General features: G+C 39.8%; 1 protein-coding gene across 1 annotated transcript in view; it reads left to right on the top strand.

Annotated features, from left to right (window-relative positions):
- The window catches only part of LOC134001303 (brain-enriched guanylate kinase-associated protein), a 40,612-nt gene extending 15,603 nt beyond the window's left edge, over window positions 1-25,009 (top strand). The window contains exons 2-7 of the mRNA XM_062440866.1: window positions 1,140-1,281; window positions 3,186-3,347; window positions 5,935-6,001; window positions 17,318-17,425; window positions 20,350-20,433; window positions 23,465-25,009. Of these exons, the coding sequence (XP_062296850.1) occupies window positions 1,140-1,281; window positions 3,186-3,347; window positions 5,935-6,001; window positions 17,318-17,425; window positions 20,350-20,433; window positions 23,465-25,009 (2,108 nt within the window). The remainder of the gene's footprint in view (window positions 1-1,139; window positions 1,282-3,185; window positions 3,348-5,934; window positions 6,002-17,317; window positions 17,426-20,349; window positions 20,434-23,464) is intronic.
- The last annotated feature ends 1,984 nt before the right edge of the window (window positions 25,010-26,993 follow it).

Here is a 26,993-nt window from a genome sequence, read left to right as displayed (position 1 = left end):
GGTGTTGAAAGAAGATTAAAAATAATTAGTGGTGCCATTAGAAATGCAGCAGGCCACAAAATATTCATTCTAGTTTGTTGTTGAACTGCTACCCTGCTACCCTGCCACTCTGCAGGGACTGATAAAAGTTATGCTGCTGAAAACCCCTGTTTGTATTTATAGATTTATGCTTTCTTGGCTCTAAAGGACAAGACAGTGTTTTTCAGAAAGCAAATATATGGACACACTGAAATGTTTGCGCTCCTGCTTATAGTCAGTGATTGTTAGTGGAGATATTTGTTGAGCTAAATTGTTTCTCTCTCTCACTAGATCTTCCATTTCTATCAGAAATGATTTGACAGTTAATGACCTGTAACATCATATTTTTGCTGTCAACAAGACTTATCAATTGTGGCTGCATGAAGGGTGACGTAGAACTGGAAAGGTTTGTTTTGGCATGTTATGTTTGCCACTGGCAGGTTATTAAGCTGTTAAGGTACAGGAGACCAGGGTTCAAGCGGAGGCACTGCAGAGCAACAGCAAAGGATGGAAATGGAAACCCACACACATTCATCATAACACTGATTTATTGAGGAATAACCTATGTGGTCAGCTGGTCAATAACTCACTATTCCATAGGGTCCTGCAGTTTGCAGTGGCTCCATTCAATTGCTCCCAACAAGAGAGAGACTTTCATGATGAAAAAGCATGCTGAGGTGATGAAGCACTCTACATTTATTGCTGTAGATTTCTATAACTTTAATTTCATTCATTCAAGTTTTGGTTATATTTTAGCATGTAAAATGAAAATGAAATGAAATAGATTATCAGACCATTCAATGGGAAGTGCAAAGTTCAGCTATAGGAGCAATAAGTATTGCATTACGTTTGTTTACCAAACTCATTTAATTGATCCCGCAGTTCTGCTCCATCGTACCAAAATTTGCTCGTTTTCTGGATGCACACAGAAATCTGTGTTTTTCTCCAGAGTCAACAGAACTAAATGTGCTGCTAAATCTGTGGGACTTCAAAGCTGTTTTTTCTCTGCTCTCTTGCCAGGGTCATCACAGATAGCCAACTCCTATCTGCCTCCCCAGGCAAGACTTAGAGCTTTGACTGTTGGTTTGTGGTTAGAGTTCAAACTTGGCTTCAACATTCAGCCGACCAGCAGCAGCGACAGCAGCAGAGGCAACGACTATACACACATGAGAGCCGAGGCAGAGAGAAAAATATGAAAAAGATATATATTGGCAAAACTGCCCTTAAAACCCAGAGAAATGGTTGCAAACATCAAAAAAGAAGGTAAAATGAGTCAGTCTGAGGAGTGTTTTATACTCTAAACATCAGCTTCATTTTTGGGGAATCCCTTTCATTCATTTTGACTAAATGGATTCTCATTTGCGATGCCATTCAAAACATAATGTGGCATTCATTCATTCCCATTAGTCACTGTCATATCACTTGTCATGTATCAGCTGACATCTACATCCAAGCTGTAGTGTGTCCTGCCAACAATACTCTTACACTTCTGGATGCCAAACAAAAACCTAATACCCTTAAAAAAAATCAATGGTTGTGTGCTCAGACTTAATTAATCTAGCATTATTCAGTCATAACAGCCCAGAGCAATTTTCACATGTACTTACAATAGCTTTGTGGCTCCTCGCCATGTGATTTTACAACATTACTTGCAGCTGTTAAGACAGCCGAGAGGTTGTAAAGATTTTGTTTTGTTGTAATGTCAGGGAAGCGGAGAGGGCTGAACCTGCAAGCCTCAGCATTTTGGATGCATAAACTCTTTGAACGACTCATCTATATGTCTGTATCTGTAGGGGTTAAAGCAAATGCACTGTGTTATTTAGCGAGCTTTAGAGGTGCAGGCAGGTGTATTTCTTTACTTTAGACAGAATCAGAGCTGTTAAGCTGTTTACTCTTGCTTCCAGCCTCTCTGCTAAGCAAGCTAAGAAATCCTGACTGTTGCTCCATACTTAAAGAAATATTTAAACATTTTAGGAAATACTTAGTCAGATGAAAACCCTGATACCACTCTCAAGTTTGAGAGTGGTATCAATCTTCTCATCACACACTTGTAAAAAATTTAAAATTTTTAAAAAAAGGAAAAAAAGAAGAAAGAAAATAAGCATATTTCGCCTAAATGTTGAAGTATTCCTTTAAAAATGTTAGGCACAATGTTAATCTATTATAAGTTTATTGTTGCGTGGCTGCCCACATTAGTATACTGCACTCATTAGCAGAGATATTCAATCAAGAACCCACACAATTAGGGTAGTCTATTGCCCCGCTCGTGTATTGACACAACACAGTCTATAAGTCTTTCTATGGGCATTGTTTTTTCCTCCTTTAGTGCCAGTTTCCTAATTGAGGCTGTAGGCTGCAGTTAACTTGGAGGTGCTCTCATTGCGCCTGCTGGTTGGCAGCACTGAGCCATCAAACTCCTCCGTGAGCCAAGTATCCATCAGTCTGGCAAAATATTAAATCCACCAGAGCACGCACTGCCCCTGCTCCCCATCTCCAGCCTTTCATTACCACATCCATTCCCTCCGTCAATCTTGTCGGCGTGTTTTCATCCCCTTGTGCTCAAACCAGCATCACACACACAAACCAAATATTACTCCCTGTCTGGTGTGTTGTTGAAACGTTGCTATTCTGGCCTCTCACTCATTCTCTCTCCCTTGTGCTTTTTCTTTCTCTTTTTCTGTCTCTTCTCTCCTTTAAAGCTTACTCACACTCAAAGCCTTGGTCCATTCTGTATTTCCACCCCTTCTTCCACCCATGGTCGGTGTCTGGGGGCCAAAATCTTTCCTATTCTTTAAGAGATTCCATAGTGAGGTTGTGTAATGGAATTCACCATTACACCGATGGGAGCTCCTTTCCCAGCCCTGCTCCCACCCTGTGAATGGGAAATGATTAGTATTCCTCCTCCATCCATCTCCTCCCCACCGGCCTCACTGTCTTTCCTCTGCCTGGGACTTATCTCACTCCAAACTTAATTACACTCTCATTTTATCCTTTTTCACTCTCACACAAACTTTACTTTTACTCTATTGCCTTATCTGCTTGTCTCTGTTTTTTCTCTCCAACTGTGCTCGACTTTATGAATCTGACAAACTTTGACAGCAAAGCAAGTACAGTCAGCATTGTCTTTATGAATCCTGTCCTCTAAACTCTCTCTGCTGCCTGTTCAGCTCTTTCCACGACCACAAGGATGACCTTCGCAAGCGCCTCTCCTACACCACCCACAAACTAGAGATGGTGGAAACAGAGTTCGACTCCACTCGGCAGTACCTGGAGACGGAGCTGCGCCGGGCCCAGGAGGAACTGGAGAAATTCACTGAGAAACTACGCAGGTGTGTGTGTGTGTGTGTGTGTGTGTGTGTGTGCTGGTTGCCTTTTTGTACATGTGCTGTCTACAGTATCAGCTGTATTGTCCAGTTACCAGTCAGAAACCTACTGCTTGAACAACCACCAAAGTCAAGCAAGATGAAGAGAAAACATACTAATTTGAACAACAATGACAAACATGTTTAAGGTAGTTTTTTTGAACACACAAAATGTAACAAATGTGAAAAAATTAGAGAAAGAAACATTTGAAAATGGGATTGAGACAGGGGGCATGGCTGTTTGATTGTCGGATTCAGAAGATTATAAAAATTGGTGAACGCACCTAATTTTCAGATGCTATTTGATGGTCTTGTGTGATAAATCCTGTCTAAAGGACTGCAGGGTTTTTGTTTATCATTTCATGTAACATACACAGATTCAACTATATAGGAATGGTTATTATGCCGATGTTTTTAAAGTGACCCCTTTATATGATGAAGAAAGATTCTCACTTATAATGAATATTGGTTTCCACATCACACTTGTGTAAGTTGCATGCACCAATTTACCCATTGCTGTGGTTTGGTGATTTATTATAAATTCAAAGTATATATATGACTTTTTTTTTAGGCTCATTTAAACCACATGAAAATAAATTATACTGAAATGGCAGCAATAAATACCAGAAGTGAGTGGGACTTTTTCACTTTCACTCATTTTTTTTTTTTTACAAAACTGACTTAATTCATGCAAGCCTTTACTTATTTACTTTACTATAAGCAAGAACAAAACCACAACCATGCATGGTATGAGTGAATCATCTCACTTATACCATGGCCTCTTGCCAGCAATGTATTCCTTCATACTTTGGGGCAATATGCTCTTTAAAAACAACATTGTTTTGTACTATCTTTGACAAATTTGGAATATGTATTAATTTATTCTTTCAAGAAGCTGTAGCCTTGTTACAGCTGAAACTTCCAGCCTTCCAGCTATGACTGTTAATTTAGCATCATGATGATAACCTCAGAGCAATGAGATTATCTGCAAATAAAACAAACCCTCTGGGCAGGGAGAACAGTGTTCTCTGTGGCCATGGTATTAAAAAATGTGATAAATATGCTGTTAAAGTACTTGAAACTCATCTCTGGCCAGAAATGTGTAAACTTGGACAGCATGCATGAGGGATTCGTGTGTGCTTGGGGACTTTCTCTCCCTGAGTGTGATCGTCTCAGGCTGTGCACAAATACCATCTTTTTTTTTCATGATTGGCAGAGCCCAGCCTCTGCCATTAGCCTAATTTTAACCATCTGTTTGATTTGTAGAGCTTGTTGAAGAAAGGAAGTGCTGCCTTTGGGTTCAGGTTCACATAAAAAAACAACAGTCCCTCCTCTTTATGCTCCTCACAAATGAGTAACAGCACTCAGTGTAACTGCTCATAATGGCAGATTTGACCACAGTTGTTTGCTCTCCATCAATCTGTGAACCACTCTCCTCCTGTGCCTCTCCTTCATTTTCATCTCCACTACTCAAATCTCTTTCAGGTCTTTATTTCATGATGTGTCTTTGCTCTTTGTCTCCCCTACCCACACTCTCTATATATCTGTCTGGTTAATGGAGCCATGAATGCTGGTTTATCAACAACCTCTTAGGGCCCAGAGCTAATGTGAAAATGATACTGAATTGAGAGGTGACGTAATAAAATATCAGGTACAAATGAACAAGGAGAAAGTCTGGGTCCTATTCCATTAAAGATCCCCTCTAGACATGTTTTAAGATGGAGTCTACATAAAAACACTCCCCTTTGAATAATAATTTGTGTCTGATTATCTTGTTACTGAAATCTCCAGTCTTAGTCTTAGTGTTTGTGCACTGGAGGCTTAACATGTCCACATCACACTTATGTGTACATTGAATATTGGACCACAATTGGCTTCCAAACTGTCTATGATGTCACAAATTATGCTCATAAACCAGATTTTCAATGAGCACAGAGAAACGTTCTACTTTCAGCAAATTAATGTGAAAACAGCCTTCCAATGTCAAATTCTGCACATACTGTACATCATTCTGTACAGTGCAGCTCAAACATCCAAGAAATATATATTTTTGGGTGGAGGGGGACTTTAAGCCTACTAATGCACTAAAAGCATACCAAACAGCAATAGTGATGAAGTATATGACTCCAAAACAAAAGGGGGAATTTGAAGAAAGGAAAGAAAAGGACACGTTTTAAATGAGTAATTGCTACATCACTGCTTGTTTATCATAAAATATTTAAGGGCTTAAACTTTTTTACAATAACATTTTTTTCTCTTGGTAACTCCTGCTTCAGGACTTAAACATATCATCAAACCTTTTTACAGTGTTTTAGCTCAGCAGATTTATATCCTGAGTGATCTTCAAATCGGAGTCAGTACTTAGAATTTCCTGCAAATCCCCTCTGAGAGCCTCCGTCAGGGCCCTGATAGTATAATTTATTTCATTCTCTGTCTGAATTTATGGGGAGCTTACTGCCGTTCATTTAGGTTTATGAACAGTAAAGCACTCTTTAGTCGTGTCATATGTCGTAATTTGCATTTTAACGGCACACAATTGTTTCTGTTCCCTCAGGATCCAGAGTAGCTATGCAGCTCTTCAGAGGATCAACCAGGATTTGGAGGACAAGATGCACAGGACGGTAAGAGAGTCATGCTGCAGTGTTTTTGCTGTTTTAACCATCGAAACTATCACATCATTCAAAATGTTATCTGTAGTGCAAATACAGCTAAAATCATATTTTCTTGCAACACAACATCTAAATCTTAAATACAAAAACATTTCCACATGTTTACATCTGAAAACTGCTATTACAACTACACTTTTCTCCTGTTCTCCTCTCAGTTTAAGGACAAACATGTTAATGTGTTAAAGGGAGAAACTGGTGTTTAATTAAGCTTGTTTCACCTTCAAAAGAAACCCTTTTCTCTCATTATGATTCATTGGACTCATGAATCATTATGAATTCCACATGTTATTTCTCAAATAGTGGCCTTTGGTTTAGCATTTATTTAAAGTTTAATTAGTTCAATTGTGCTTATTTCAATCAGCTGGCATCACATTTCACTGCACTTAATGATTTGACTCTGACTCTACAGAAATAACCGTCAAAACAATGTTTACTTTACTGAAAGTTGTAGCTACTTTGTAAACAAATACTTATATTATGAGCTTATAAAAAATCATATATATATATAAAATGCATTGTCAAGGATTAAAATATCCAACAACATACAACAAAGCAGTTAAAATAATTTCCACTTCTACCAGCTACACAATTAAAATGCTGCTTACACATTAATGCATCAATTATAATTCTTCATATTGAGTGCTTTTACTTGTGACACTTTCTGTACAGTTTTCTGATGAGTGAGTGTTTTTCTTTTCCTGGTATTTCTAGTTTTATATAGACAAAGGATGTGACTGCAGATTTATGTGGGCATCCTAGCTTCTCCAACCTTTAGGGCTCATACAGGCATCACTACTGTGCGACTACATTTTCAGCCTCTCTCTCTCAGCTTTCATTGCCTGACCACTGAGGTTGTTTGTATTGATATTAACAAGGAGTGCAGAATCCTAATGGCATCTGTGGGAACCACAGAGTTCTCACTAAGACTCTCATAAAAGATGTATGAATGTGGCAGGGATTTGTGAACTCAACTGCATACTTGTGCACGTACACACACAGAGAGAGCTAAATAGCTTATGACTCGAAGCTCAACCTGGAGCCATTTATTCGAGTATATGAAGTCCTGTAGTTACTAGGAAACCATCACTTGGCTTTTGTATGAAACTATTCTCTACTTTTCCCACTTGTTGAACAAAGAAAAAGTTGTTGTCTTGACAGCAACTGTTTCATCTCCTCTACACTTTGCACTCTACACTAAGAAGTGCATCCATCTGTTTTTAATTATTAAAACATTGTCACTGAGGATTGGTGTTTTCTGTTTGTTTGGGGTGAATGGCTACATGTATAGAGAGATGAAAATCAGAGCTGTAGCCATTACAGAATTGTTGTAATTGGGAACAAAACACTACACCATAGTTGCTGAATTAATTCAAAATTGAACCAGAATCTGAAAGTGGACAGATTTAAACTCCCAACTGTACAGTATTATCAGGTTTTACAATCTTTAGCTTTAGCTCACCATTAGCAGCGCATGCAGGTGAAATTTAGTCTTGGTGAATTAATATTTCTTACTGAAATACTCAATCGGGGTTGTAGTTGAACTTCCCTATATACACATTTTTATCTGTGCAGACTATTTTATTTATACAGATAGGATGGCAATATTTTTAATGACCATATCTGCAAACCCCAATCTCCAGTATCAAAATCCTGCATGAATTTAATTTCTAGGAGAACAGGGTTGCATTGTACACGCATGTACAACTTCAAAAGGCATCTATTTTTCCACCTGCAATACCTTCTTCTTCCTCTTACTGACTACTACTCACACCTTTGTTGTTTAGGTTGGTTAGGTTTAGCCATGAGGAGTGAGACAGTTAGGTTTGGGTAAAAATGTCATAGGCAGATCCTTGTGGAACTTGCAGAAGGAGACTGCTTTTGCCCTCCAACCATGAGTGTCATGAAACCCATGACCAATAGTCACACATTCTGTTGTGTTACTTATGGATGGAATTCTCGAGAAAATAAATGATTCCCCTTTTTGCTGGGGACCCCCTGGAACCTGCCCAACTGTGGTCCCTCAGGGGTCCTCCCTGACCCCAGTTTGAGAACCACTGCTCTAATGGACCAGTGGTGTGATACTTTGTTGCCATGCAAACCTTAGGAGTGCTTCAACTGCCAGTCACCTAACAGAGTATGCACAAGAATAAACACTCAACATAATTGCCCACTTGGCAACTATGTACATGTACTATGTAAGCAGACACGTTGAGCATGTTTGCAATCACATCCCAAATTTTATTGTAAGTTCTTCTAGACAAAAGTGTTTGGCTAATGGATGTGATGTAATTTAATCGGTATCCACTCATATATAAATCAATGAATGCACTAAGTGTTTGGAGCCACGCTGAGAGGCCTTGGCCTCTGTTGAAAGAGAGTACAACTGGGAAAGTGCCAGACTGGAGTTTAAAGCTGAAAGACAGGGAGACAAAATATCGCTAACCACACAAGCTTCAGATTGTTAAATACAGTGATCATAATAAATTACATAACGTTAAACTATGGTCGTATACTTGCATGATTTAAGTGTGATGATGACATGTTCTATGTCTGCTCTTTCTCACTCTGTTTTTTGTCTAAGAAATGAGAAATCTACTATTATTGATTTGAACACACCTGTTTAGCAGCAGAACCACTCATCTCTCTCAAAGCAATTACATGATCAAAGACAGGGAGTGCAATCAATGTCTAAAGTAATTGGTCTTACCTGCCATTTAACCCTGTTAGAAAACTATTATAGCTAACTGCTGTTCTGGTCACCTCAGCAACAGCTGTCCAATCACATCAGGTTGAGAGGTTCCCTGAGCGGTTTACCCCTCACAGCCTCCGCTTTAGAACTTATTGGGCAGAATCAGTGCACGAGATGAGCCTGCATGACAGTGTGGTCCAGCCATATGACTAACAGTATCCTGATAAAAGGAGATGTAATCTCATCTGACCCATGGGGCTAGTCCGCCCAGCACACACTAATGGAAGAAAACTAATTATTAGTGAACCAGCAGCCAGTTGTATGAATATTGACCCACAAGTGAGTAGACACACAGGTTCGCTCTATTCACTCGGCTTTGAGACGTGGTTCAAGGTATAAAAATAGTTTATTTTATTACAATCTTTTACAACAATAAAATGGTCAACGTCACTCACAACAGGGAAAGGAAACTAGTCTGTGTCAGAGGCTTAGCGGATGGATAAGTGTTAGTGGACGGGGAGTAGTTCACCCAAAATAACTAAATAGAAAAAGGGTCACCCAGACACACTAGTAACCATCACCAGGGAGCGGGGGGGGAGGGGGGGGGGGGACAACGACAGGGGAACGAGACCTAAAACATCTCTGAAAAGAATCAAACAGAAAGCTGCAGCCATCGAGACAATAGCATGGAGCTAAGTTGTTTTTAGCAGACTTAGCATTGCTGAGCTCTTTCTGCAGCTGTTTCACCACATCTGGCCACATGTAGACCTCTGCTATGCCAAGCTCCAGAAGAGGAACATAGATTCAGTCAGTGGCTGCATCCAGCAGCTCCAACAGGACATAAAAGATCAGGTAGGAGCTGCATTGCTGTTATTAATATTGTAAAGTGTTAAAAAATACTTTATAAAAGACATAACTATGAAGTGTAAAAAACTAAAATGCATAGATGCAGGATAAGAAATGATGGAAGTAATTTTGACTATTACAGTTGATTTGGGGTACATTTCATTATTAAGAGAAGGCCGCAATGATTTGGGGTACATTTCATCGTCGAGAGAAGGCCGCAATCAAAACGCCGCCCTAGCAGGCAACACAGCGGAGCAGCAGCAAAGCAGCAGACAGAGCAACAGCAAGCAGGCAAAGCGAAAGGTGAGCTGGCAAAAAGAGTCGAGACAAAGCAGCAGCAGTCCGATCTGTGGTTCCACCTGATCAAAAAAATACTGTTAGCACTATTCAATTAAACTGAAAATGATACGGTTGCGGGAGAAACAAACATACCTCTAGCAGAAATGGAGGCTCACACACACACACTCATACAGGCAGGAAGAGGAGCGCGACAGACCCGGACATCAGCATTTCCTATGACCACACTAGCATTAGCTGCCTGAACACGGACACTTACCATGCCAAAGGAGAGCTCAGGAGCAACAGGTGCCGCAGCGCGCACACACGCTGTAGCGGAGAGGAAGACCGACCTCTTACCCGGAAGTGATACAGAAGCTGGAGAGTGAGAGAGAGGGCCGTCTTAAATACGGGCCTCTGCTCTAGTATAGGCTAACCGGCCATCGGGGTGCGTTCGAGATCATGTGCAATGCATGGGCTCAGCTATGCTGCCACACTTTGTCATGCCATGAAGACATGAAGAGTCCAAAATGTCTTCCCATCATGGATCTCTCCTCTCACACAGCCCCATACGGTACACAGACTGCAGTGTATTCTAGTCATGTGAAAATGATTTTGAAAACTGTTGGCTTTTCAAAGGGATTGTCTGTCGAGCAAAGAGTCTCAGTGTAGCAAATCGGTCTTCATGGCAAGAGACAGTATGGGTTTTTTTTTTGGTTTTTTTTAGAGGCAGGCCTCATTGGGATTGCCATTTCTTTTGATGTCATGTCATGCAATGGCATTTCAAGGGGGGAATATGTTCCTTTGTAGAAGACAGCCTGGGCAGGCAGGCTGTGATAAAGGCAGCTCCAATCAAATCAGACACGTAATTAAAAGTTCTGAGAGGCCTGAACTGGCAAGGTCAACTGAAAAGCAGCAAAGAATGAAACTATTTTATAAAGAGCAACATAAGAGATCAACACCTGGAATAATTGACATACACACATTGTGATGACACTCGAGTAGTGGGATCGAGAGGGTTAGTATCTACGTTTTGATCTGCAGTTAGATAAACAGACAAACTTCATCTGTCCTAAAAGAAAATCACCTTGCTGAAAAATATATATAGCAGTGCCAGCGTCAGTGGCGGCTGGTCAATGCGGGGCGCTGGGGAGCCGCCCCATCCAATAATCTAGAGAAAGTCTACTTAAACATATTAAATATAAATTAATTAGATAATGCTAAATCATTATGAAATAAAAAGTATTTGCTTGTAAAATGCGCCTGTTAGTCTCTCAGCACCTGTCAGCATTCATTATAAATCGATTCCAAATTGTATTTTATTAATTTCTATATGTACTTCCTGTATGCGGGGCGCCGGACTAATGGGAGTCAATGCAAGCCCTCAAACTTTTGACAAGCACATGACCTGAGGCTGCTCTCTCATTGGCCTGCGTCACGTTTCCCACGGGGCGCAGCTCAGTGCGCCCCGGACACGCCCACTTTTATTGGCAGCGAATTGTTGTTGTTTCATGTTTTTTAATCTACTGTGATTGGACAGTTCCGGCTGTCATTCACGCCCTCCTGTCAGCTGCTGTCACCCAAACTCCTGCTGACGGTAGATTCAGGAGATGACGTTAAAGTGGAGCCGCGGAAATTGAAGAAGATTATTTTGTAATTTCTCTACAAAAACATAATTTCACAAGACTTTAACTAGAAGAGAGAAAGAGGATAAAGCAGCAGCAGGTGATGGAGGAGCTGAGAGTATCTCCTGCTGCTGACAAACGGACCTGGCTAGCTGGATGCAGTGTGAGTTATTCCTTTTATTGCTTAATCTGTTTGCTGTTTCAAAGTGTCAGCACCGAAGCGTTGTGGACAACGACAGGGGAACGAGACCTAAAACATCTCTCTGAAAAAAATCAAACAGAAAGCTGCAGCCATCGAGACAATAGCATGGAGCTAAGTTGTTTTTAGAAGACTTAGCATTGCTGAGCTCTTTCTGCAGCTGTTTCACCACATCTGGCCACATGTAGACCTCTGCTATGCCAAGCTCCAGAAGAGGAACATAGATTCAGTCAGTGGCTGCATCCAGCAGCTCCAACAGGACATAAAAGATCAGGTAGGAGCTGCATTGCTGTTATTAATATTGTAAAGTGTTAAAAAATACTTTATAAAAGACATAACTATGAAGTGTAAAAAACTAAAATGCATAAATGCAGGATAAGAAATGATGGAAGTAATTTTGACTATTACAGTAGATTTGGGGTACATTTCATTATTAAAATAAGTTAAATAAATGATGCTTAATCACAGCAGTGTATAGTGCTTAATGCGCCATCTATTGTCATGTTTAGGTATTGCAACAACTAACAGATTACAGTGAAATCAGGACTGAAGACACAATAACTAAAATATAGGTGGTGTCTCTTTTTAAGCATATTACCTTATTGGTAACTCTGCTTTAACTGCTGGTAACTTTAGGTGATGTGAGTGAAATGGGCATTTTATCATGTCTGGTTATATTTTTTTATTTCTCTCTCTGTGGGTAAGAGATACCATACTGGGACAAACCAGGGGACATTATAATGTGTTGTGTTGTTTTTAGATTAGTTTTTCTTTCTTATTTTTATTTTTTTGCTGCGGTATGAAGTGGTGCAACGGCTTATTTGACACTAACCCTAGGACCACCAACCATCAAACTGCGCCCCCCCAAACATTTTTGTCACCAGCCGCCACTGGCCAGCGTTGAACTAGTTATGGCTTGGTGCCTGTGACACTGTGTAGTTAGAGTTCAAATTCATCTTTCAGCCTCCCCTGAGAAAGTGCTGATGCGAGCAGAAAATAAAAACTTGCATACAATTGTTAGTCAGGTAAGATTTTTGTTTGTGGTACCCAAACAAAAATTACAGACTGTTCAACTGAATAGATCAGACTTTAAAGATGCTCCCAATCAACGTACACTGTAATTAACTAGTCATAATTTTAATTAGAAATACAAAATACATGCAAATATTATGTCTTTCTTGCAAGACTTATTTATATACAGTATAAGAAGTCTCTGGCAGGGTCAGCTAACTAACTACTGCCCTGGAACTTGCAGGAAATCAAGGTCTTACTCATTGACTGCCCTGCTAATAAGAATAATGTCCACTTCATCAGAAAGTGCTGTGTGCCGTGCTGTGAATCACTTTTAAACATTCATGAAAAATGGTCCAGCATTATGTTAACTCAAAAATTGAAAGATGACTTTAAACATTTAGGGTCTTTTTGGAGATCTTCCTGCTTTAAAGCTGGAAACAGAACACTAAGAAGCAATGAAAGAATAGCATAAAGCATTAAAACACACACATATCACCCCATATGTTGACGTGTGGTCTTTTGCTCTGTTGGACATCCACAGCCACTGATTTACCTTTATAAAAATTCTCTTTGCTTCATCCAACAAAAACTCTCTCAGTCTCCCCTTTGCCCTGCACTGAGTGTTGAATCTTAAATCTGAGGTGTAAACTGGAAAGTTGGCAACTTATTCCAGTGAAAGGATCTCAATTTTATTTTACTGTACATTGAGGTCTGCTTATTTGATTAGCTGGTCAAGGGGGAAAAATGCAATTCTAAGACATCACTCTGGACCTTTAATACCATATTATGGGCATTCTGTCATTATTTTTTATATTTACGGTCTTAATAAGTAATTGCTCAATTGAAGGTTTAATCAATAGAGTAATCAATGATGAAAAATGACTCCTAGTTGCAGTATCTACCAAGTGGTATCCCTTTGTTCTTGGTGTACAGATCTATTAATCTATTGCCTGTCAGAATCAATCAGAATTATTTATGAAGCATAGAGGCGCAGTCTAATCTCTGGGGTTTCTGATCAGTTATTTCTTGTCCAAGCCCCTTTAAAAAAACAAACAAACATTAAGATGATCAATATGAGTTGTTTCAGGATCAGTGCATTTTAGCTGCATAGTTCATCATGCATGGCAATATCAGCAGTAATTGTTAGTGCAGCTGATATCTATTTAATAATGACATTTTACCATTTAAAAACTAAACATATGATGGTGCCACAGGCAGAATAGAAAATAATTTAATGCAATATGACAGTTTCATGTAATAAATTCAGTGTGGTTGGGAATCAAAGTAGTCACAGAAACCTGCGGCCGGGAGCATATTTTGTTGTTATATTCCCAAAAAAACGTACTGTGTTAGAAAATGAAGATGTATCACACACAAGGTACAAACTGAGGCTCAGTGCAGCTGTGAATATTGGTTTCACACAAAGAGTTGATCTGGAGAGTAATCACTTTGAGTCTTCCAGAGAATCTCTCTTGTCTCCATTGTCGATTTTAGAAACTTCTGTAGTTTCTGAAAACAGGTTTAAAATCAGCTTTGTGCAGAATAGTGGTTATCTTTGTTGTCTTGATTTGAAAATCCTCTTTAATGAGGTTAGAAAATCTAATTTGTTGTAACTGAGTGTAGTTTTCTGCTTTCCTCAGTGAACCGCAGTCTTCAGTAATTGCGTCTCATGAGATTTAAGCTTCATTTGTTGTCCAGTGAAGAGGCAGAATATGTGAAACAAATTGGTGTGTCTTGAAAAACACTGACACTGTGCACTCAATTCAACAAATTCTCCAGATCAATAATTGAAACAAGCTCTACAAGGTTTTTTTTTCTCATTATATACGTACCTGCATAATAGAGGAGAGGTCCTTTATTAGCTGACTTTAATGTGGGTTCACATGGTTACCTTTTTGCTTTGAAGAAACTTGCATACATCAGTTGTCAAAAGAAAAACGAGCAGAGAGCAAGTTTCTTAGTAACCATTTGGTAAGAGACAATATCCTGCCTCCTCTGCTGGGTCAATCTCCTTAAGATATAATTTGCATATTAATTTTCCTTGATGCTGCTCTCTTTATATGTGTAGCACCAACTGATAAGAACATCTTAGTGACAGCTTGTGTATCCAACACAGTGTGACTCAAGGAGATAGAAAAAATCAGTGTGCACAGCCTCCACTGGCCATAACACTGTAATTAAAATCACACTTCCTCCCTTTCTCCAAAATACAGTACAAGATCATGTTCATCATACCAAGCCTATTAAGATTGCGCTCTGTATATTTTTAGCTATAGGTAGACTATTTGCAATTTTTCCTCTAATTTTGCCTTTCTCATGTCCAACTGCATCACTATGTAAGAAGATCAAGAAATGTGCAGGTTTATAAAAGTTAACTAAGTCAGCAGCTAAAGTGAGGGAAAATTAAATATTTCTGCTAATAGGTCTGTTCTACTGACCTATTGTTTTTGCCTTATGGGCCGCAACTTTTTCCTCTTTTAATTCACTGTCACCATTTCCATCAGTGTTGTTCTCAGACACAAGAGGCTGCTGTTTTCAGTGAGAAAGCTCTGATAAACCAAATGTACGCTAGGTGTCCAGCACTAAATGGCACAGAGACAAAGTTAGCAGCTAGCTGGTGAACATAGTGAAGTAGCTGCAGCTAAAGAACTGGATGTTTCTTTCTGGAGTTAGTGGAGACAAAAAAAAATAGTTATGAGTTTGAATATTGGACAGAAACACAACTGAAATAGGAAATGTTTTGCAAATGGCTAATTTTCTATAACAGCTTTATACAGTGCTAACTAGTCACTGTTTGGAGCTAGTTGTGTTGTCCCCAAATGACCAAAAAATCAGTTAATGCAAGTTTATGTAAGATATTTAGTTTAGTTTTACTTTTAATGGAGTGGTTGTCTTACACCACTGTATGTTACTATGTAAGATCTATTACATCAAAGAAAGAGAATGCATTGTCAAAAGCTGAAATTTGCTTTAAACTGACCAATAGCCTTTCTGTGGGTTCCTATGTGACTGCTCAAAGATTAAAATATTGATCCATAGTGTTGTCATTATGTACATACATTACCCTAATATAAGAATAGTTTTCTTTTCCTTGAGTGGGTTTATTTTCCATTATTCATCTAAGACAGCGGTGCACATGTTTTAAAGGTTTTTAATAGTTTATGTCACTCCAGTAGCCATAAGAATAAAAACCGCAATAATACATTACACACATATCAAAAGCTAAGTCTTTCATTCATTAAAAATTCACCGACACAACACGGAGCAATAATGGATTTGAGATTTAAAATGCTCTATGTGGCCATCCGCACAGTCAACGTCAAAACAATACAAATAGAAATCCAGAGTAATGAGCTGGAGAAAGAGTGCGAGGGAGCTACATGTCTTGACAGCTGATTAATGAGACCCTAACAGGATTGGATTTGAATATCAATGCTGGCCTATTGCTTAAACTGACATTAATTGCCACCTATTAGATTGGCTCTGCACCTCTGTATTTCAAAACAATCACCGCCATTGAGAGATTAGAAGAGGCCAAGCAAGTACCCAGAGCGGCATCATTTGTCAGTCGGTGCTGTGTGGCAGGTTTCACAATTACCTGTGTGTGTGTGTGTGTGTGTGTGTGTGTGTGTGTGTGTGTGTGTGTGTGTGTGTGTGTGTGTGTGTGTGTGTGTGTGTGTGTGTGCGTATTTGTTTGTTTGTGTGTGACAGAGAGAGAGAATGAGAAAATGAAAACGCAATTTCTATTTTTCTAACAAAACCCCCTACTGGCCCCTAGAGGCTGCAATGATAATTACAACTCATCATGTAAGGATGAGATGAGATGACCCAACAAACTCAAGACTTAACATGACACAATGTATCAGCTCGCACAGTGTTTCAGTCAATAGTAAACAGCTTGCAAGCAGAAGTGCTAGCTCGGCTATCATGTGATCTCTCCTTGCAGGTTATGGTTGTCCTCTCCCATCTTAGAGCACAAGCCCACCGTAGTGAGATTTTGATGTTTCGTGTTTTGGCCAGGATCAAGTAAAATCATTAGGGAACATCCTTGGGGCGCCATGACTGCCGTGCCAAATTGCAGGACAATCTGGAAAATTGCTGTCAAGATAAAAGGGCAGACAGAGTCACCATTCAACCAACGGCACCATCACCATCATTAGGCTCTGCTGTCAGTGGAGCCTATAGTGTCACTCCAGCAGTCACTTTGCATTTCTTTAACAGTAATCACTGAAAATGGAACCAGAGTTTCATTTGTCTTTCTCTCTCTCACCCTCTTTATTTTTCTCTTTCTCTCCTCATCTATTTTTCTTTTTCTTTGTCCCAGAGTAATTGATATGATATGAGCTCTGGCAAGTGTAATCTTCTTTTAATTAAGACCTCTCTGCTGGCACAGGGTTTTCAGACTGATAGTGACTTACGGCTCTCTTCCTCTCATTTTTCTCCCCCTCTTCTATCTTCTTATTTTTCCTCTGTTGCTCCTCCAACACTGGCTCACCCTTCTCTCTCTTTTTATCTCAACTCTTCCATCTCACCCTGTACTTCCTGTCCTTTTTTTCTTATTATCTACTCTGTCTACCTCTACTATGGCTCCCTTGTCGATTCTTTCTCCTGCACTGCAGTCCCAGCACAATGAAGAGGAAAAGAGGGCCCTCAGCCGGGAGATCATTGTCCTCAACAACCACCTAATGGAGGCGAAGATCACCATCAATAAACTCAGAGAGGACAATGTGAGTAATTGGGGCCACATCTTGCACTATGAGCTCCCACTGACATCCCTGTCAGCGCTGTGCATATACCTACAGCAAGATTACTGTAACACATTCAACATTTTTGGTGACTTAAGGACATACTCAAATTATTTTTTGCCTGCAGACCCACAAATTAAAGAGTAGCCTGGGGCATTCAGAGCCACAGAGATCTGGGGCCTTGAGGCGGTTTCCTTCTTTGCCTGGTCAGTAATCCAACCTTGTTAGCACAGATACAATGGCTGACTTGGGAGACTGAAATGACGAAAAAAAGCTGCATGTTATTATGGAAACACTTTCTCCTGTCACTTTAGCATCCTCCTCTATGAAGCCACCCTTGCTAAAAGTTTCACATCTACTGTATCTCTGCAACATCCGGGATATTTGTGCTTCAAGGAGCCACAACAGATAGAGGAATTAACTCTAAGCCACTGGGTGTTTTATAGTGATTATACTGAAATCAATGGGTCTCCTCTGGGCAGCCAGAAGTTGGAGCTGAGGCTGCATGGATCTGAGCTCAGGGGCATGTGGCAATTCGGTGCCTCTCTTTCTTTGAAGTGATCTTACTGGTATCTCTACTGGGGGCTCCAAGTCAGGTTAGATTTTTTCTCTCTGGTCAATGGTAATTTTTTAGCACTCTTGAGCTATAGAGTATTTTGACAATCCCTCCAGATCAGGCCAGGCTGATTGGAGTCAAGGTCCATTTTGAGAGGGAAGAGAATTTGTCCCATCAGAGCCAGCAGCAAGGCGGGCATTACTGCTTAAAACATGGGATAAAGAAAATATCATGCTTTAGATGTGACAGGAAAAACACATACACTACCGGTCAAAAGTTTTACAACACCCCAATTTTTCCAGTTTTTTATTGAAATTTAAGCAGTTCAAGTCCAATGAATAGCTTGAAATGGTACAAAGGTAAGTGGTGAACTGCCAGAGGTAAAAAAAAAAAAAAAAAAAAGGTAAGGTTACCCAAAACTGAAAATACAAAACACTTAAAAATGTAGGTCTTTCCTACAGAGAAATTGCGAAGAAAGTCAAGGTGTCAGTGAGTACAGTTTCACTCAGAAACTGTGGGAAACTCTGAAAGGAAGAAGTCTGGCAGACCAAAAGCCACAACAGAGTCAGAAGACAAGTTTCTGAGAGTCAACAGCTTGCATGATAAGCTGATGAATGAAAATGTAAAATATTCTGTTCATCACGCAGGAGTTTTGTACGCCGTCGAGAAGGCTAAAGGATAGTTCCTCAGTGTGTGACATTAACTGTCAAATATGGAGGAGGAAGCATGATGGTCTGGGGCTGTTTTTCTGGATCCAGGGTCGGCTACCACAGCGTTCTGCAGCACCATGCAGTACCCTCTGGTATGCACGTAGTTGGTTCATCCTACAGCAAGATAATGACCCAAAACATAAGTCCAAACTATGCCAGAACTACCTTAGGAAAAAAGACCAAGATGGTAACCTTGAAAACATTTTTTCAATAAAAAACTGGAAAAATTGGGGTGTTCTAAAACTTTTGACCGGTAGTATATGATATTGAATAAAATGTATTACATCTATTCACACATTCAGAGGTGAGACAGGGATGCCATATTGCATCCCTTGAGATTTTGCCCTCATTTGAAATATATACAGCATGATGTGACCTCATCGGGAGACCTCACAAATGCTGGTCCGCCACCAGCTGGAAACACAAAGCTGCGGGCTGACATTCCTCAGAGAAACACACTGCACAACTCATGTTAAGTAAGACATCACCAAGGTCTCAGAGATCTTTTTGAACCATCCACAAAAACTACAGGGAGCTCTGAATGTGCCCTGGCGACGAAATGAAAAGAAATCAAGCGTTTCAAGAAGCAGTCACTGTTAACTGATGGTGGTGGGGGGGTTGGAACTGTCAGAGAAAAAGCTTTGATGTCATGGGTAGCATTGTCAGGGCTGTGGTGTTATAGAGGCAAAGGGAGGCTAGAGAGCAGCAACAACTGACCTTTATAAGTGGACGGATTTCACAGAGGGGAGAAAAGAAAAGAAAGACAGTGAAAACCAGCTTACTGCCAACACAAACACATGCATGCACAGACACACAGAAAACAACAAAACTGAGCATCTACTGCACCAGTAGACCTGCTTCACTCTGGTCTGAACTTAAGTAAAAATCTAAAAACAATCCATTGTAGAAAGAAAGCACAGAGAAAGAGATAAATAATGCTGCACAGGCTTCCTTGGCTGGAAGGTGCAGATAAGTAACCATACTGTTTCAACTCTAATAGCAAAACTGTACCTGCCAGATAGAAGATAAATTACCAATGAAAAAGTTCAGTGGAGTTATTAAGATCCCGCAAACCCCTGATGTCAACAGACTGAAAAAGCATAGTCCAGGTGAAATACTAATTAAACTTTACCCGCTTTAATTGATGAATTTGTTCCTTTCCTTTTGATGGGACACTAAATCAATGGATTATGCTATCCAGTAGGCTTCTTATCCCAATTTTTCCAGCAGACCTTTTATTTATTATACTTTCTATAATGTACATAACAGTATATTCATTTAGAAATGTCTCATAATTAAAGGATGGTTATCATAGTAATGCCAGTCTTCTTGTTTTGTGTCCCAATGAGCAATAATTAATTAATACATACCTCATAAATAGTAAATTTATATCTTTTATTTTTAGACATATTATTGCTATTGTTCCACAGAATTTCCACCCAAGTCCCCCATAATAACAAAATAATTAAACCACAAAATACGGTTGTAAATTACAGATTTACAGTTACAGATTTTTCCCGGAGGGTGTTTGAACTCACAAAACCTCTTGGTCGGAGGCTTGCAGGAAACATCAGGCTGCCAAAATGAACAAGATTTCAAAGCATGAATGTAGTGATGGATAATCTTTCTGCCTTTTTCAGGACCTGTACAGGAAAGACTGCAACCTGGCAGCCCAGCTGCTGCAGTGCTCCAAGTCTCACTACAGAGCACATAAGATGTCTGAGGTGAGCTCCCCAGCAGTGCTGCTACAGCTGCATCAATGAGTGCTGCGACAAAAAATGTTGCTGAGTTTGGATTTTAAATCAATTGAAGTGGAAAATACTTTAATTGCAAATATTTTATTTAAAAATACTGTAAGTTTACATTATTAGTGTTTTACTTTCTCCATATTAGCTGAAATTAGATGAAAATTAAGCCGCTTGATCAGCGTTGTAGCTATCATTAATGATACTCAGGCCATGTCTGTATTTTCTCTTTTAATTTGGGGATATTATCAATATAAGAAGAGTTTACAGTCTACAATTAAAAACAATGATTTTTCATGGCAGGTATTTCACAAACTAGTATGCATATGTTTCTAGTGTGCTTAGACTTGATCTGCCTATATAAAGACTTTAAGGCCAGAAAAATTAATGAAATAATTAACAAAGATCCAGGGCTAGATGTAGATACTAGTGCCTGTATGTTACCTTACTTTGGGGAATATAAACACTTGGGTAAAATAATAAAATAATATAAAACTTCTCAATGCATGAGTGTTACTGAGCTTCAGGGCTAAAGCTCCCTCGTATTCATCACAGAACTTGTGCTGTTTATAATTAGTTTGCTAATGTGGCGGAAAAATATCCATATATTATTCCAGTAATGAAGAGTGGTTTCTGCTGTTGTGTCCCATTAGAAGCTTTGGTGAGTGGTTTTCATAATTAGACAGAGTCATAGTGCTCATGGCCTCTTCCAACCCAGTCTCACATAGAAATGTGCAATAGCTATGTCGGCCTACAGTGCAAAATGTATTTGTTATTGCTGAAACTATCTAATACTTAAAATATTGCATTTTCCAGGGAGGATAAAAGGAATGTCAGCCATTTTGTTTGTTTTTGCAAATAGAAGCTTGATAGTCACATGAAATGGACACAGACCATTGAAAAGAAAAGACCAAAAAGGGGAAAAAAAGAAACATAGGCATCTCATAGTGTAGAGCCATTAGAGTGATTTTAGAGTGCTGCAGAGATTATTTGAAATTCAGAATTTGAAGCTTGATTTTCAAATTGACAATCATGACAGTCATGTGATGTGGATCCAGGCTGATCGAAAACAATAGACCAAAAAACAAACAAAATAAACAACAACAAAAAACGCAGGCATCTCAAATTTAGGGCCATTATTGTGAGACTAACTAATGTTTTGTGCTGTGAACCAATTTAACTATTACACATTTTAATGGGAGACTGGGTAGCCTCCTCAGTCAGACTGATGAAGGTCTGCTGTCTCAAGTGCCATTTGTCTGGATCCTGGCAGCACATAATGAATGAATGAAACCCTGAGCTGACAACTGATTCAGAAAAATACAAAAAATACATTGCAAAAACAGCAATGGAAATGAGGCCAAGGAATAAAGGTAAACCAAACCAGCCTAAAGTGTAACTTTTGCTAAACAGCAGCCACTGTGGCCACAAATGATAATTGTGGGATGACAATAAATGCTACAAACACAGCAAATAGTCATGAAGTCAGCACACTGACTCAGTCATGTCTATTATTACACAACAATATCAGTTTTAAGTTGCTATCATTAGTTTGTAAGAGGAATAATGTTTTCTCTTCTTTCAAAAGTTAAATAGTATCACTTTAAATTAAAAAAAAGTTAGAAAATGTGAAAAGAAGTGAAAAGCTCTTCTAAATGTTGAGTTTAATTATTGGCAAATATTTGAAACTAATAACTTACAAAGAGGGGCAGAGAATTGCTAGAAGGGCTAAAAAAGCGAGTATCAGTACCATCATAAGCTATTAAACCACTTCTATCAGTAAATGGAACAAGACCTGTCGATTTGTATGCTGTCACGTGGATTAAAACTACAGAACTGTGTCGCTGTTAATTAAGATGTGCCTCAGATAGCAGCTAATGCTGAGCTAGCTTACTTGGAGCACACACTGTATAAACTGTATATTATCTTGTGTTCCCCCCACAGCCTCACCTACTTTCCATCTCTATTCCCTCAGGGACAGGCAGTGGCTGCTAAAAATAGCCTCGACTTAAAAGATGCAGGTTATTTTATGCCAAGGCGAGCTTCTATTTCTTAACAAAGCCAAGTCAGTATTTTATCTTTTTTTCTATTCCCAGCTGGAGACCCGGAGCACTGGTTTAATTTGAATCTAAGCCGTTCCCTGTGGAACTGATATGTGTTTGATGGTAGACAGAAGAAAGAGACACTGAGAAAAAGACAGTGAGAGAGGGAATGAGGGCTTTTTGGTTGAGAAGGCAGTGGAGCAAGAGGAGAAAGATGAAAGGATAAAGAAATGGAGAATGAGAGAGAGAGCTCAGTGTGGCAGGAATGGTTCCTACTGACCCTGACCAGCTTTAATAGGCACAAAGAACCAGTCTGTAATTGACTGGAGCAGTTTTCTCAAACATGAGCCAATCAAGCAGATTATGTGTCTGTCTGCGTGAGTGAGAGAGATGGCCAGAGAGGAAAAGACAGAGACCGACAAACAAACGGCAGAGCAGGACTGTGAATGTTTGTGAATGTTACGTCTCAGAAATATAAGTAAAATATAGATATGTGAGCAATATAATGAATCATTATTATTATTAATTATTCTACTGTATGTTTGCTCATCTTTACATAATGACAAATTGTAGATACACAACAGAAATATTTGTGGTAAAAGGAACATGTGACTGTATTGGGAACAAAACAGACAAATAAATAAATAAATGAATAAATAAATCAATGTCGTATTTCAGAATTTGAGTGGCAGTTCTCCTGAGATACATGAACTGGTCTGGACTGTGTGTGCTTTGTGAGAATGAATTATTTTCTAAACCAGTACTATAGATTAAAGTCCTAAAAGGAACAGCACTAAAAATGCTTATAGTGCAGACATAAAAAATAAAGATTAAGTTGTTTTTTGAAATAATTTACAAAAGACTGTTGAGTTCTTATCTAGCTTAATCTGAAAAACAGCAGCTCTGACAATAAATAAATAGATAAATCCTATCTTAATCAAGCTTTCTTTTGTTTCTCTGTGTGCCAGCTGCCACAGGATTTCCAGGAACGCATCAGTTCCCACATGGAGAAACATAATTGGGGTAGTGGAGCCACCATGGGCATTTGTCACTCCAACTACCCTGACGCAGTGCCCACATCCATAATTGCCAAGGTCCTGGAGAAGCCTGAACCAGGAAGCAGTTGCCCTGTGACACGCTCGCCCAGCCCGCTGCCGCAGGATGGAGACTTTCTAACAGGAACAGGAAGCACTGATCACCTGCACCGCCGCATCGCATACAAGAACTCTGACTTATATTGCAGCGACACGGCCCTCTATTGCCCCGAACGCTGGCAAGACACAGAGCGCAGACAGAGCATCGACCTCCATGGCAACGGGCTGCTTCAGTTCCACGGCCAGAACTCCACTGACAGCAACCCAGACGAGGAGGCCTACCACTCTGGAAGTTTCTCCCACCATGAGCCCCCATCCTCCTTCCAGCACCACGATGACTTTGGCACTGGCAGCCTCCCAGCCTCTAGTTCCTACTCTAGTTTCAGCCTTGCATCGGATGAGAAGGGTGGAATTAGTGGTGGGTGTGGGCCCACTACCAGCAGCACCTTATCCTCTTCCCACCAAGGTCTCTATATGAACTGGCAAGATGGTGGCAGTGGGGAGTACGAGCGCAAAAGCATGTCCTCTTATGATAAAGACAGCCCAAGCTTCCCCAAGTCCCATAGCATCCAGCACATGATGATGCCCAGGAGTCCGCAGAAGGGCACCTCACCAGCGTACACAAGGACGGCTTCATGCTTCAGTGAGCCATACCACTCCAGTGCCCCTCGCCTGGCATCCTCTCACAGCATGGGGTCCACAACCAGGTTAGGCCAGGCACGTGGTGGAGCTCTGGACAGCAGAGGTGACATCCAGGTCACTGAGGACGACTTGAACAGCCGCTGGAGACAGCTCAGCGTGGAAGACATCAACACATTCTCATCTTATCGTAACATCACAGGGCGGGTCTCTCCGTACAGTTTCTCGGAGCGCCATTTTGCCATGGGCCCCTCTGGTAAGGTTAAGGGGTCTCTCTACAGCAGCTTCCAAGAAGGAGATGACGTCTTCCACAGCCAGGTGCTGGACCAGTGTTTCGCTGTGGGTCCCCCTTCGCCTAGCTGCAGTCCCAAACATCCTCCAGTGGAGCATCGCAAGCAGGAGAAAACCTCTGTGCTGTACAGAGCCAAGGAAGACAGTCAGGACTCTGAGTGCAGTCTGTTCCCCTCAGGGAGCTCTAAGGAGAAGGAGAGCAGTGGGGGACCGACAGTGGCGAGCAGTGCCAAGAAGGACTATGTGAATCTGAGTGCAGACAGCTCGGCTGAGTCCTTACACCAAAGCTCCCTAGAAGCCTCAAGTCTCCAGCACTATCCCAGCCCCAGGCCGAGCGTGCGGCCTCGCCCGAGTTCTAGCTCTGCTCTCAGTGTTGGCCCTGCACTCCCAAAGAAGACCTCTCCAAGATACCAAAAATTTGGCAGCACAGGGCTGACGAGGAAGGACAGTTTGACCAAGGCACAACTATATGGTACACTGCTGAACTGAGCAGAGAAAAAGAGCTTTTCATTTATGCATGACGATGATGATTCCTAACTTACTGTACTGTACTGTATGTCTCAAACGTTCCCTGCAGCAAACACATACTTGGTGTGATAAGGGTATTAAGATGTTGTTGTTTTATGTATCTTAGCCAAGGCACGTTTCATGCAGTCTGCAACACTTTTTTCTATTGTATGTCATTATACGGTGTAGCTACCCAAGACCAGCTATTCAGTAAGTTTTCATTTTAATGATAATGATGATAATTAGAGGCACTGGGATGAAACCAAGCAACACAGACCATGAACATACTGTGCTGTCTTCAGTGTTAAGTACTGTTAGTAAAACCAGCAAAAGACCATTCGTTCCTGTTCTAATATATACAGTATAGATAACGGGCTAAAGCCTGTATAATGGGATGACTTAAGTACTCATGTTTAGCAGAGGGAAGGTTATCCATTATGTATTGTGGACCCTGATGACTGCAAGCAGTTAAAAATAGATTTATGTATTCTCTATTTTCTCCTAAACAAAATACTTGCTGTATAATGCATATAAATCAGATGGAAAATACATTTCAAGCTAATTTGTTTCTCATAGGGACATTATCTGTAAGCACCAGTTACTAAGAGGGACGTTTTATTAAAATTTCCAAATTGGCTGCATAACAGATTTTTTTTTTTTTTTTTAAGTATTTATTTAAATTCCATGTAATATTCATAGAATAGGTTTTCACCATTGTTAATTAGAAACTTAAAAACCCCTTCATTGTTTTATTGGAATAATCGTATCAAAAATAGCCTAAAACATATTTACTGTACAAGATGTAATGCCTTGTACAAATATAGGCTTCAGTCTTGAAATGTTTAAATTAAACACAAATAATATATAATAATACCGTGAGGATTCAGATATGAGCTGCAAGATTTTTAACATTACCGAGCTTGAATTATAAATAATATATAATATTTTTGTATCAAAATGAAAACATTAAATCTGAGGCTATACTGCGCAGTAGTCGCCCTCATACCAGGACTTGTGAAATTGCCTTAATTCTGTTCAGTGGACAGAATGGTCTCCTTTACAGCATCTAACAACTCTGTACATACTGTATATCTGCTGTGTTGTTAGTGTACGTAAACACAACTGTTGCTGTGTGTTTTTCTTATTTGATATAACACACAGGGCTGGTTTCTTGGAGAAGGATTAAGTCTATTCTTGTAGTAGAATGGGGAAAGTTTTCAGTAGATATTTTCGCTGATATTTATTTTAGTCAAAGAAGAGGCTTAATCTATGTCTAGAAAACCAGCACAGAGTATAACTACCGGCCAAAACTCTTTCTTTTTTTCTTTATTTGCCAGTTAGGAAAGTTAAGAAACATCTGACAGGGTATGACATGGTCAAAGGTCCCTAGTTGAATGTTGCAGTAATGTGGTGGGCATCCTAAATATTAGGCTACCCAGGTGCCCACAAACCACATTTTAACCCTAAAACAAACTGTTGGCCAAAGTACAACACCTATTACAAATAAAAAATGAGTGACACCTCTTATAGTATTTTTTTAGTAAAAATGTATTGGCAAATTCACCAGGCAAGCTGACAGTTTTGCAATCTACGTGCTAAAAGTTTACTAAAAAGATAGCAAAATTAATTAAAGACAAAAATGTAAAGTCAGTATGTTTTTAAACCAGCATGCTAAATTAGGCTATTTTTAGTGGTGAAATAGACTAACTGTGTATATATAAGTACACAGAAAATGGCAAAGACATAATTTCCTGTTGGTGAATCAAACAAGCAAAATCCGACCCCGCCTGATATAAACAAACTCACTGTGGTTGAACCCTGCAGTGAGGTTGTCAAAGTTAAAATGATCCTACTTTTGTGCAGCCTTTAGCAAGACAGAAATGTCTATTTCTATCTCTATAGATCAGAGAGGAAAGGTGACAGGGATTTGCTAAATAAAGGGAACTCTGCTTTGCCCTCGAGTAGT

The sequence above is a fragment of the Scomber scombrus genome, chromosome 19 (assembly GCF_963691925.1).
Source record: "Scomber scombrus chromosome 19, fScoSco1.1, whole genome shotgun sequence".
NCBI classification, from domain to species: domain Eukaryota; kingdom Metazoa; phylum Chordata; class Actinopteri; order Scombriformes; family Scombridae; genus Scomber; species Scomber scombrus.
This window is presented reverse-complemented; position numbering and strand designations above follow the sequence as displayed.